Below are 12,892 nucleotides of genomic sequence, written 5' to 3'. Positions count from 1 at the left end.
CACCTCCTCCCTCAAGGGACAGTGCTCTCCTTCCCCTCTAAGCATGCAGGCATGGGAGGAGCTGCAGCCTGCATGATGCACATGCACATCTCCACTCACCATGGGGCAACCATGGGCTGTCATTTTCCTAACCAGAGGCAAGTTTCTCCTGCAGTTCTTGTCTCTCTGGCCTTCTCAGAAGGCTGGGCAATTCTGAACATTGCAGCTCTGTGTCCCTTGCCCATGCAGCTTCTTGGATCATTTGGTATTTATCCCATCTGCAAAACAGCAGTGCTCTTCGAAGAAAGCTGTGAAGGCCTAGAGTCAACATTTGCAGGAGCTTAGCAGGGACATGATTTGCAATCAACATTTCTCAGTCTCCCTACCACTTTCTTACAAGGCAGCGGAGAAAAATTCTCATACCCCCCCCCCTCCACTTCTATGATGATAACCTATAGGGGCAATATCAGCAAAATTAAAATGTGGGCAGTAATGTTTATAAATCCTCAACCAGGTACAAGGTGGAAAAGAAGGGACTTCCCAGCCTATTCCCAGGTCAGCTGTGAGCTAACAGCAGCAGCATAAAGATTCAAAGCACACTGTTAAGCAAAAGACTGGAGATGTAAATGAGGTTGCCCAGCTCCAAACAATGGAAGAGAAAAGTGCAGAAGCCCTGCCTGCATTTAAGGACTGCTCAAGTGCAGGACTGCAGCCTGGGTTGATGTGCTATTCCCCCCACCAATGCTGTCTGGGGTAGCAGCACTTCAGACATTTGTCTTGAGCTGCTGTCCCTGCCCTTGCTGTGCTGCACTCCCCTTCTGCTCTTTCCCTTCCAAACTCTGCACCAGTGACAGGACAGGCTTCACGATGGAGGGGAAAGGGTCAGGCATCAGTCAAAATTCCCCAGCCCTATGACTAAAGGTCCTCCCACCTTCTGCTACAGGGCATGCTGCAAAACATAGTCTCACCTATTTCTAAACAAATGCCTCTTCCACTCCCCAAACTAGCATCTCCCTGCAGTGAAGGTACCCCATGTCAGGGAGCAACATTATGCCTGTGATCCCACTGGGCAGAGACAACAACAGACACTGCTGCCTGGTGTACTTCGTTCAGAGAGGAGCACCTCATCCAACACACAGACAACTCAGAGGTCATTTGGCAGCATGAACAACAGTGCTGAACTCCAGCAGGTCTGCAAACACAGAGGCACTTGCGTAAGGGCCTGTACTAGTCTGTGAAGCTCCCTGCAGAACGCTGTGCTGTGCTGACCCGCACCTGGTAACAAAGGAAGGGAAAAAGACCCCCAAAAATCAAACAAAAATACTTTTCCCAGCATGGAGGATGGGCCCCTATTTCTGAGGGCATTAAGATAACCATTGTGATACTTTTCCAATCAGCACTTACTTCTCAGCACTACTCACAGCACCCGTGCTTGCCCCAAGTAATCACTTCTTTCTTTTTAACTTGCTATTACAAAACCAAGTTTGGACGTTGAGCGCCAGCCTGTCCTGGGCTCCTGTGGGGGGGCCCAGTCAGGGAGAGAGAGCACCTGTCCAAAGGTCTGGTGCTTCTGAGGGTGGAACATGCCCACGGCTGCCCAAGGAAGAGAACAGGGGTCTCCCCAGGCCATGCCTAAATGAATTCATCTCTGGCCTGATCTCCTGTGCTAGCAAATTCTCCTGAGGATGTAGGCAAAGGCACGGACTGCAGGGAGCAGACACAAGTCTCTGGGTACAAAGAACTTAACCCGCGCCCCAGCCCTTGCTGTTGCTGCTGAGATATCCACCTGAGCAGCCAGCCTGGCACCCTGCACAGCACTCTGCCTCACCTGGGAGAAGTTCAGCCCATTGAGTGGGTGGCACTGCTCTTCTACTTTCTCCACAGCACCCGTTTGCTTCCTCAGCCGCTCCGCTTCCTGGGCCAGGAACAGATCCAGGACGGGCACACCTCGTGACTTGATGTCTACCTCAGTCAGAGAGTTCACCATCAGCATCACCCAGACCGGCCTCTTCCGCTCCCAGTTGCCAGCAATGGCGTTGAAGAGGTAGTCTGCATACAGCCCTTTGCCCCGCTGGTCTGGGGTCATCCAGGATGGCATCATGAGCTTGACATACTCCAGGTGCCGCTTCAGACGGTGGTAGATGTCACGGGGCAGCACATCCTGGAGATTCTTCCCCTGTGGCAGGAGTTGGCAGCTGGTGAGAGCTGAGATGGTGTAGGGATCAGTGAGGTCCAGCTCAAAGTACACGCTGTGGCTCTGCTGGAAGGCTTTCTTGGAGTTCTCTGGGATGAAATCCCAAACACGTGTGTATGGGACATGGATGGTGCCAAAGAAATAAGATGGGGGATCTCTCTTGATTGTCCACAGGAAGGAGTTCAGCTCATTTTGCTGGGAGAGAGGGAGACACAGCTGAGTAAGTACACACTTTTACACCAGGCCACTGCAGCAGAGGGCTTAAGGAAAACATGGTGCCAAGCCAGCAGATCACCTGGCTCAGCAGCTTGCCAGCATGGACTTTACCTAAAGTGACTTTGCTCACACAAAGTCCTCTTTGACCATTGTTTTTCTCAGGTCTTGAGGTAAAAATTCAATTTTTGCTAATAAAAACATAAGAAGATTGTCTTTGGGTTTCTCCTCCTGAAAGGTAACACTGTGTCTTCTCAACAGTAATACCACCTGATACATCACCTGGGTATTTACCAAAAGCATCAGCAGAGCACAGCCCTAGCACACCATGATCCAGGCATGACACTTACCCAACTTCTGCTTTTTCTCAAGTCAAAAATTGGCATCACTTTGCTGAAGCAAAGCAGGACAGCACGATTTCTATCACTTTCACCTCTCACTTCAGCACAGCAATGCAAATCAAAGAAACTGCTGTGACAGTTAGAAGGTGGCACAGCATCATGGGTGAAGTTTCCTTGTGGAGTATGCTGGTTTTGGTTGGGGTGGAGTTCATTTTCTTCACAGTGGCTGGTATAGGGCAGCATTTTGGATTCATACTGAAAACAGCACTGGTAATATAGAAATGTTTTTGTTATTGCTGAGCAGTGCTTGCACAGCGCCAAGGCCTTTTCTCATGTTGTATGACTGCCAGCAAGGATGCTGAGGGAGCACAAGATACTGTGAGGGGATACAGCCAGGACAGCTGACCCTAACTGACCAAAGCAATATTCCATACTATATGGCATCATGCTCAGCATAAAAAGCCAGGGAGGGGAAAGAGAGAGAACAGGGGACATTCAGAATGATGGGATTTGTCTTCTCAAGTCACTGCTATGCATGATGGAGCTCTGTTTTCCTGGAGATGGCTGAACATCTGCCTGTCCATGGGCAGTGGTGATTGAATTCCTTGTTTTGCTTTGCTTGTATGCGCGACTTTTGCTTTAGCTATTAAACTGTCATTATCTGAACCCAAGACTTTTCCCACTTTTACCCTTCCAGTGCTCTCTCACATCCCATGGAATGGGGGTTTAATGAGTGTGGTGCTTGGCTGACACCAAGAAAATGAGTAACACAAAACACGGCTGGCAGACAGACTTGCTGGAGCAGGTCGAAATAAAGTTTTGCACATGGCAGAGAGACACAGTCAAGACCCCTCACAGCCCAGTACTCTTTCTTGAGTAGCAGAGAAGAGCATGCAATACCTTGGAAAATAAGGGAAAAAATTCTGCAGGCCAAACTTGTCCTGTGGTTTCATGGTATACACTTGTAAACACTGAGGAAGAAAAAAAGCTGCTTTTTTAAAATTAGCTTTAAAATCTCTCAAAACCCACAGCCATCTGAAAGACAGAATCATATTTAAATTTGTTCTGCTGGAAAACGTACCTCACTGCATCACCTGGGATACCTCAACACAGGGTTGTGGTGCTCCCACAGGACAGAAGAGCAGATGGGACAATACAGATCCTGCTTGAATCCTTCCAACTCACTTTATACCAGCAGCAGGCACAGCCTTCATCACCCACAGCACCCACTGCTGCAGCAGTACTTACTGGAGCAATGGACACAAACGGTGTCTGTCTGCACAGACAGGAAGAGGTAGCCTTTGCATGTCTAAGTAAGAGAACAAGCTTCCAGATGCACTCAAACATCTGGTCAGTCTTGAGCCAGCAGATAACTGTAACCTCAGCACTGAGGCTAACTGTGCATGTGTGCTGATCTAAGAAGCCTGCCTGACTGCCAAATGCAGAACAGGCTGCTTGGAGGAATTTACTGGAAGCACATTGCCCGTAAATTTCTGACACTGAAGACTCAGGGTCATAAAGGTTAATCTTAAAGAGTGCTCTGCAATGGCTCATCCCAGACAACCTTCTCCAGCAGCTCTGTACATCAAAACCAGGCCACAGATCAGGCAGCACCTCAGCAAAGCGCTACCACCAGTCCACTTTACCTGCATGGACTACAGAATATAGAATATCCTGAGCCGAAAGTACCACACGGGGATCACTGAAGTCTGACTCCTGGAGCTGCACAGGAGAGCCCCAAGAATTGCACCACGTGCCCAAGAGCATTGCACAAACCAGCTGTATTCCAAAGGGCTCTTCAAACTGTTCTGCAGCATATCAAGAGTCTGAAGGATACTTCAGACCCTGGCCAACACCATTCTACAACTCCATATCCTATAGGACAGTCCTGGAATGCCTGAAATACAGAACATAAAAATTCTCCTGAAGACCATAGGAAGAAGAGAGAACAAACATGAAGAGCACCAGGAGGTACAAAAGATAGAGGGCAACAGGTGAATAAAAAATCTAACATAGACCTGTGAAGAATACTCAAGAATGAATATGCGAAGTAAAACAAGAGGGAAAATGAGACAGGGTTCTTCCCTGACATCAGTCAGAAGGGGAAAATGAAAGGACATGCCACTGTGGTGAGAAATGAACTGGAAGTAGTGGTCAGGCAGCAAGGAGGAAGGACCAGAAGTGCTGCTTTGCATCTACTGCAAGTATAAAGAGAGGAGGCGCCTGGGACAGGCATGAGGTTAGGAGGTCAATACTCCTTCTCTTCATGCAAGTCTGATCATGTATGTGGGAGTGCACAAAACCACCTATGACTGCAAGGAATTGTACAGAACAAGTGGTCACCAGCCAGCTTAAAATTTCAATTCAGCTCCTCAGTAAACCCAGCAAGAAGGCTCAAGCCCTGATGACTGGTACCAGGCTTTAATGTGATCATCAGCGCTGCTCTGGACTACTGCACACAGCACAGCTAGAAAGGCTTTTGGCATTATACTCTTTTTTTGTTCTTTTTTCTCTGCTCATCCCCCCAACTTTCATAATCAGATACTGAAAGCAGAGTAATGCTGCCAGCTACCACTGGAAATAAAGCAGGCCATCAGGCACAGAGTACATAAAGACTTCCTTTAAAGACCACAGACAGAAGAAAGCAGGCTGAGACATAGCAAAAATTTTCACACAGTCCTCGATATAGATGTTCCAAAGCAGAGCCACTGAGCACTCTTGCTGGCACTTGCATGTCAAAAGGAGTAGTCAGGAACTTGCAAAATCACCCCAAGCACCATTCAGACCTTCTTTCACAGAAAGCTTGGAGCCAGCATGAGAGGACAGAGAAAGCTCAGTTTCCCACCGACTGGGAACTCCGTGGACCCTGCGGAATCAGTTTCCGGGTATCAGCACTTGTTATCATCGCCAAGTGATGGCACAAGGGATGCTTGCAAAGCTCACTCTCCCTCTAAAAACGTGGCACTACAGCTGCTCCAGACATGCTAGTGCCTCACACTCCTTTGGCATCTCCTTTATCTTCAGAAGGGGAGCCTGGAGTCCAGCACTGCTCTGCCTCCGTGCCAGACCCCTGCAAGCAGCCTGTTACCACTCTGTGCGAGAGGGGAAAGGGTGAAGCCCTGGGTGTGCCTGAGCAGGTCGGTCTTCCCCTGCTGCAGCTCTGGGCACTCTCACCTCCCTGGCAACCTCCTGGAGCTCTCGTGTGTCTCAATACAGCTTCAGAGAGGGAAAAGCAAGGACATCATTTCACCCCAATACCATAAAAGGGAAGCTGTTAAACAGTGCTCTAGGTGGCCATGAAACAGCTCAGGAGTAGTGCCAAGGCTTGTTCAGCATCACACCATACACCATCACTGTGGCACATCACTTCCCTAAGAGCATGCAGTAGATAGAAGTGCTACAACTCCATTTTCCTTTGCAGTAGGATCCTTTAACACAGCTGTTGCAACAAAAAAAAAAGTGTTTTAAAACAAACAAGTTACAGTCAAAGTGCTGTCCTGGAGGCTTATGGCAGCTGGGCTGTACAGCTTGAGGAATTTCAGTTCCAGCAGCGTAACAACAAGAAGGTTCATGAACAGATCAACATGCACAGATGCATATTTGTGTCTCCACTTTAAAATTTAGAGGTGGTACTCAATGCACCATCACAGGAAAAAACCCTGAGCAAGGAGAAAGAGCAGCAGTCTCAGAAGAGAACACAGGCCTCCCAACTTGCTGCCACACCAAAGTCCGCGGAATCATCAGATCAAGGTATTTCTGAATGCTCATCACTATGGCATGGTGCCTTCTCCTCTGCCTTACCTCCCCAGGTGAAAAAGCTGACACTGTCACAGAGAACACACTGGAACTTGCGGGATCCACTCCCTAACACAGGACTTGGAAAGCCTCCTTCTCAGCGAAGGCTGCACAGGGGACGAACTCCACTGTCCACTGAGGTGCAATGGGGAAACATAAGGACAGACAACATGACAGGACAACAGTGTCAGCCATTGCAAAAAATCTGGAAAAGCATGGTGCACATTGAGGGTATTTCGCTGGGAGCTGAGGTTCCTTCTTTTTGATTAAAAAATCCCAAGCCTCAGATTTTGTTCGTTTTAACAAGCCCCAACATCTTGCTTTTCCAGCCCTATTTATAGAAACATTACAGGATGCAACCTGTAGTCTTCAAACACACAAATACTACTGCATTTGTCAGATATCACGCACCACTTCAAGCAAGGCAGCAATGATTCTTCTGGAAAAGAAATGCCAAAGTAGATCAGAGAAAGCATAATTTTTTTTTTTTTCAGAGAAACTAGCTCAAATTGGGCTGAATGATGTACTAACGAGTAAAATTGGCAAACATCCAAAAAACAATTCAGAAAAACACCAGGAGGAACAAAGAATTCATCTAGAGACAGTACTCCAAACATGTAGAAGAGCATGGGAGTATAAAAAACTACACAAAAATGTAAATATGGACAGTTGTGATAACATGGGGAATGAAGGCTCAGAAGGCTCAGAAGGAAAGAAAACTGTGGTCCAGAGACTGAGGAACTGGATGGGAACTCCAGACATGGACAACCTACACTTGCTCTGCTTCCTTCTACATGAGTTCTACTACCTTCCATCTTCTGTCTCATCTATGTAGACTACACATTTCAAAGCACAAAGTTTCTAACTCACTGTGCAGGTAGGTGCCCTCTGTAGCTTCACTGTCTTTCAGAAGCTCTAACACTCACCACTTGGCCTCACAGCTACACCTTCCAAATCTCAGCCCAGAACTGCACTATTTCTCAACCCACAGTATTCTCGTGCCTTATTTTTTTTGCTTGCTACAGAAGCCAAAGCATGTGGCATGCAGTATTTCACCCAGGCAGGCAGCACTATTACCCTCCCTATATGGCTTTCTCCCTCTCTCTTATCTATCCTGGTGTCATATCTTGCCATGTTTCTTTATACCTAATCGAGGCAAAGATTTTACTCACCATGTTATGTGCCCATGCAACGATGGTAATGCACACAAAAATGCCAGCCACATTTTTAATAGTATTTCTCTTGAGCTTTTGCCCACCGGCATTACTCAGCTTAAGACTTAAAGCAGAACTTGCTTGGGGATAAACACTGCACAGGCTACAGCTACTAAAAAAAACACATCCAATGTGCCAGAAATTAAAGTTTTTAACTAAAAAGCCACAGGTTAAGAACAGACAAATGACTTGCTCTGCTGAAGGGCGTATATGGAGAAAATTAGCCATATAAATTAATTGGCCCTCTATCAGGAACAACACATAATAAAATACTAACCAACTACAAGCATTCCACAATTAATCCCTGAATTCTGGCTTTGATTTTTCCTAATACACTCCAATGTTAAGCAAAAAGAAAGCAGTACCAGACCACATTATTTAGTATCTGGAACACAAGCCAAAAAAGATTCCAGCATACTTCATCTTAAATTAATTGTTTTCTATGTCTTTTTTTTTTTCTAGAATGATGAGGCACATTGTTGGTTGTAGCTTTAAGTATAATTTGGAGTGATGATGAGAAAGCCCTCAGAAGTATTGTAGGTTCATTCCTTAAAATAGCAATTTCTCTCTTTCAGGCAACAACACACACATTTCTTTCATGGCAGAGACCTAGGCAACCTGACAAAAAGAAGAAAGATCTAAGAGAGGCAAGAAAAGCAATCCTGAAAAGAACTAAACTGAATTAAAAAGCCATCCGTGGTGATGCAGAAACAAGATGGTGTATTTTTCCTAAGGAGTTGATGTAAATATTCATAAGGATAAACTCAACAGCTTTGTAAATAAGGCAGACGATGCCATTTCTAGACAGTGTGGTTACTACCACTGTCTTAATGACCCTAGGAAACGGCCTGCCAATTCCAGAGCTACAGGTGGTCTCACATTTTAATGACAGAGTCATCAGCAGATAATGACCTATCATTAACACATTTCACCTCCAGTCTTGCTAGTAACTGGCAGAAGTCCACTCAATTGTTCCTGAGAAAAACTTCGTGCATCTCCCACCCAACCTGTGAAGTTACCCATTTCCACAAGTATGACTTATGCTCAGGCTCTCAGGAGCTGTCCTCTTTCTCCTTGCTCTCACTAGCTCCTTGCAGTAGTTTCATACCAGCCCACAGGCTTTTGCACTTCATGCCCTCAAGGAGAAGGAGCACTCACTCCAAAGGCTTGACCTGGCTTTATGGCAGGGTCACAGCTGGCCACCTACAAATCCAGTTGACAAACTGGTTCCAAGCAAATTGTAAAAACACCGTCCCTCAAGGTAGGGCTAAGCTCTGTTTAACACAAACTCAGGAAGACACCTCCAGTGAAGCACATGTAGCTTGGCATATGGCTGATTCCATAATGCCCTAGATCCTAGAAGATATCCTGGGGAACCAGCATGCTCCTAGAGGCAGGAAGGCCCCAAGACCAAGGGCTATGTGTAGGTGCATGAGCAGGTGAGAGAGAGGAGTGAAGTCATAGTGCAGACCTTCTTCAGTTGCAAAACTTTGTCACACCTACCCTGCAGTGAGCCTGCTGTGGCTTTGGCACCTCCCCAGTGCAGCAGGTCTGCACTTACTTCTAAGGGCTTCCAGCTTCCTTAAGGGCTGTGCTGGTGGAGTTAACCCTGCCTGGGAGGGAAGCTGAAGTGGTGGCACACATATCCCAGAAGCATGTCAGGTCCAAGTAGATGCCAAGAGACAGCACAGATGGCCTGTTAATACAAAGTCAGTTTAAGAAGGCTTTTCCTACATGATTTTTGGTACTTTTATCTCAAAAGCTTCAACGACTTTTTCTGATTTTTCACAGAAATGACAGACACCCTCTACACATGCTTCACACTGGCCGTAACATCACCCCTTTCTTGCAGCAGGGATCCTCTGCTGTGCCAACCACCCACCAGAGCTAAGTCAGCGCATGCTGCTCCTGGCTACTGCAGTCAAGCTGCTAAGTTTAGGAGACGAGCAAAACCTAAATAATGCGTAACCGCGTTTTCACTCCAAATGGCCATTTGCTGCTCCGAACCTGTTCCAGCATGCTCGGCGTTCTGCAGTGGGACTAGGCGGTACCCTTGCGTGGGACGGTGGCTGCAACTCAGTCCCGGCCAGTCTGCTTTCTGGCGACCGGTGCAGCTCTTACTCAGCGCAGGCAAAAGATCCCGCTGGGACTCACCCCGGGGTCTTCCTCTCCCGGCACGCTCTTCCGTCAGCACCCAGGGATGGGTGCACGGTCCCAGCACCCTGCGCACAGTCCCGGGTAGCCAGGGTGCTGCTCCCGAGCGCCTGCCGCCCGAGCTCCGCGCACCGCGCCCGCCTGACAGGGATTGAGCCGCGGATGAGCCCCGCACACCGCCCCCTCCCGTCACCGCACCCCGAGGGGACCAGACCCGCGCCCCCGCGCTGCCGGCAGGGCGGGGCGGACGGCAGCGCGCCCCGGGCAGGGGGGCACCCCGGGCAGGAGGGCACCCCGGGCAGGAGGGCACCCCGGGCGGCACTTACCTTTCTGCGGAGCGGGCAGGCGGCGGCGCGGCCGTGCCGGGCTGTGGCCAGCAGGAGGAGGGAGCCCTGCAGCAGCAGCAGCAGCAGCAGCAGGAGGCAGAGCCCGCCGGGGCGCACCATCCCCGCGCTGCGCGCAGCCTGCGGAGCGCGGCCCCCTGCGGTTTCTGTTTTGCCCCCACACCTTTCCCTGCTTCCGCACCTCCCGTTTTACTTTTTTTTTTTTTTATTTGACTTCTTTTGCCTCGTGTTTTTTTTTTTTTTTTTTCCTTTCCTCCCCCTGGTTTGGTTTTGGGTTTTTTTTTTTTTTTTTTGGCCGTCCGACTCAATCCCAGAGCCCTCGCAGGAGCGGCCCGGTCCCCCGGCCAAGCCCTGCAGTCGCTGCCCCCTCCTCTTAAAAGGTCCCCTGCGGGGCGGGGGGAGGAAGGGGAGGGCGCGGGGCCCGTCGCACCGGGGGCGGGCGATGGGGCGGCAGCGGGGGGGTCCCTCAGCCGCTGGCCGGGCAATGCCACGCAGGGACCTCGCCTGGCCCCGAGGGGCTGGGGCGGCCGCGCCCCCCATCCCGCAGCTCTCCGCGAACCCGCAGGGAGCGCAGCACCCGGTTCTGCCCGCCCTGGGCCTGCCCGCCTGTCTCTGCCCTTCCTGCTGCTCTCTTCAAGTGAATATAAAATGGAAGATTGTGATTCTTCACAAGCCTCTTTATTGTACGTCGGCTTGAACTATTTTGACTCCTTGTTTCATGGGTGGCCATTCCAAAGTTGTGTGTCCACTGTGCTTTGCACAAGCAGTGTTCACAGCATCACCGAGTATTCAGAGTTGGAAGGTCCACAAGGACCATTGAGTCCAGCTCTTCAGTGAATGGCCTATACAGGGACCGACCCTGTGACCGTGGTGTTACTAGTACCATGATTTAAGTGTGATCCTTGTGTATCATTGTCTCTAATAGTGAAATTCAGCCGTTCGTGCCAAGGAAGCTAGTATTTAAATCCTCACAAAAGTACAACTTGCTGTTACGCACAGTCTTAAAAGTACTGAGAAAAGCCAGAAATACACCAGGTTTTAATCCAGAGCAGATGAAAAGAATGAGCTTTCATAGGTCTCAAAATACTCAGTAAGCTTCTCCTGATAATTTTATTATGGCATGTGTCATTAATCCACATATAGCAAAACTGTTAGCACTTTTAAGGCTTACGCTGAGTAAACCTTTAAAGATAGAATGCTAACAATCTGTGGCCGACTAAGGTGTGCGGTGCTATTGTATGGAACACTCCCTCCTGCATTATCCCTACTTGTTTTAATTAAGTACTTCCCAACAAAAAAAGCCAAAATCTATTGAAGCCTTAAGTAAAAAGACAGTAGAGGTCCAATGAAAGGGAAAAGGCATGCTGCTGTACGAAGCAGTATCTGTTTGTTTAAGTAGAAGAATAAGGTGTTGCCTTTATGCAGTTCATTGTCCATGAAGAATTTTTCCATCTTTTCTCAGTATTATTATATATAATAATATATGTTATCTATTAATATACTATATATTAGTAATATACTATGATATTAGCAATATATATTATATTAATATATTAACCATATATGCTATTCAGTAATAGTATTTTTACTATCTTTACCTTAGTAGTGACCATTATGCTCACTGTCCTGTGGGCATGAATGAGGTTTCTTCTGATTTGGTTGGTTTATTTTTTTTAATTGCTGGTGGTCCTGACCTACCCTTGGGCTTAGTGCAGAGAATGAACAAAGATGGTCTTAAAAGATCACTATAATTTCTTTATTAATGTGGACCATTCCTTCCAAAGCTGTGTACGTGAAAATACAGCGCGCAAAGCAACACAAGGCAGTGTTTCTGGCTCTTTGCAGACTCAGTCACTGTCTTTTTAGCTTTGCCACATTCTTACTTTTAAACACATCTTCTTCTACCCCAGAGATCCAGATATCTGTCCCCAAGGTTAAATTCTGGTTCAGGGCAAATGGCAGACTTCCCATCAGCTCAAAGAAAGAAAAGATTACTTTACTTTTGTCTGTTTTTGTGTTGCAAATTATCTGCGTCCAGAGGATAGTAGGCAGAGCCAGAACCCTTAATTGTTTTGCCTTCTTTTATGTGCATTACTGTATTTCTGAATATTGTGGATTTTGATGAGGAGAATTATACTGGGGTAATATATGAAGTGCATCTTCTTTTGTCAGGTCATGCCAACAATTTAGAGCAAAGAGCATTATATGACCAAGGATATGGCATTTATGCAATGAATAGTAGTTGTTGTCCCTAACTATTTTAATTATTATTCTCCTTTTTTACACCAGGGAAAAATAGTACTAGCATTTTGCCAGCGATTCAGGTACTTCTATAACAATCAGAGCAAGAAGTGCAGATGGTACCACTTTCTTCATCATTCTCCCCCTGCAAAAGGGAACCCTGATTCAACACTGGGGCTTCAAATAGTGGCTTTTCCCACCAGTCACGGAAGTTAGGCAGCTTTTCCGAACATCACTCTTAGCAGCCCAGTGTAAAACATAGCAACAACATTTCCTTTGCCCTGGAATGCAGTAAGCCAGACATACATTTGATCATATGTATGTCTGGGCATGAAAGCCAGATAGCATTCATACAATACCCTGATCAACCTATAGAGAATAAGAATAATTTTTTCATAGCAGAAAGATGTGCCAGAA

At 47.4% G+C, this 12,892-nt stretch overlaps 1 protein-coding gene across 3 annotated transcripts in view; it reads right to left on the bottom strand.

Moving 5' to 3' along the window:
- LOC121662390 (metalloprotease TIKI1-like) overlaps positions 1-10,464 on the bottom strand; it is an 80,610-nt gene extending 70,146 nt beyond the window's left edge. Inside the window, exons 1-2 of one of the 3 annotated variants that reach the window (XM_042023494.1) lie at positions 10,217-10,464; positions 1,808-2,368 (exon numbers count right to left, since the gene is read on the bottom strand). In XM_042023494.1, coding sequence (XP_041879428.1) covers positions 1,808-2,368; positions 10,217-10,336 — 681 coding nt within the window. In that variant the 5' untranslated portion in view covers positions 10,337-10,464. Of the gene's footprint in view, positions 1-1,807; positions 2,369-9,743; positions 9,881-10,216 lie in introns of those variants that run through there. The other 2 variants (XM_042023496.1, XM_042023495.1) reach the window with 2 other exon arrangements.
- Between the last annotated feature and the right edge of the window lie 2,428 nt (positions 10,465-12,892).

The sequence above is a fragment of the Corvus kubaryi genome, unplaced genomic scaffold, assembly GCF_017639235.1.
Source record: "Corvus kubaryi isolate FWS band 111438036 unplaced genomic scaffold, C.kubaryi_AGA036_p1.0 37249, whole genome shotgun sequence".
NCBI lineage: Eukaryota > Metazoa > Chordata > Aves > Passeriformes > Corvidae > Corvus > Corvus kubaryi.
The sequence above is the reverse complement of the archived record's forward strand: the minus strand, read 5'-3'. Positions and strand labels throughout refer to the sequence as shown.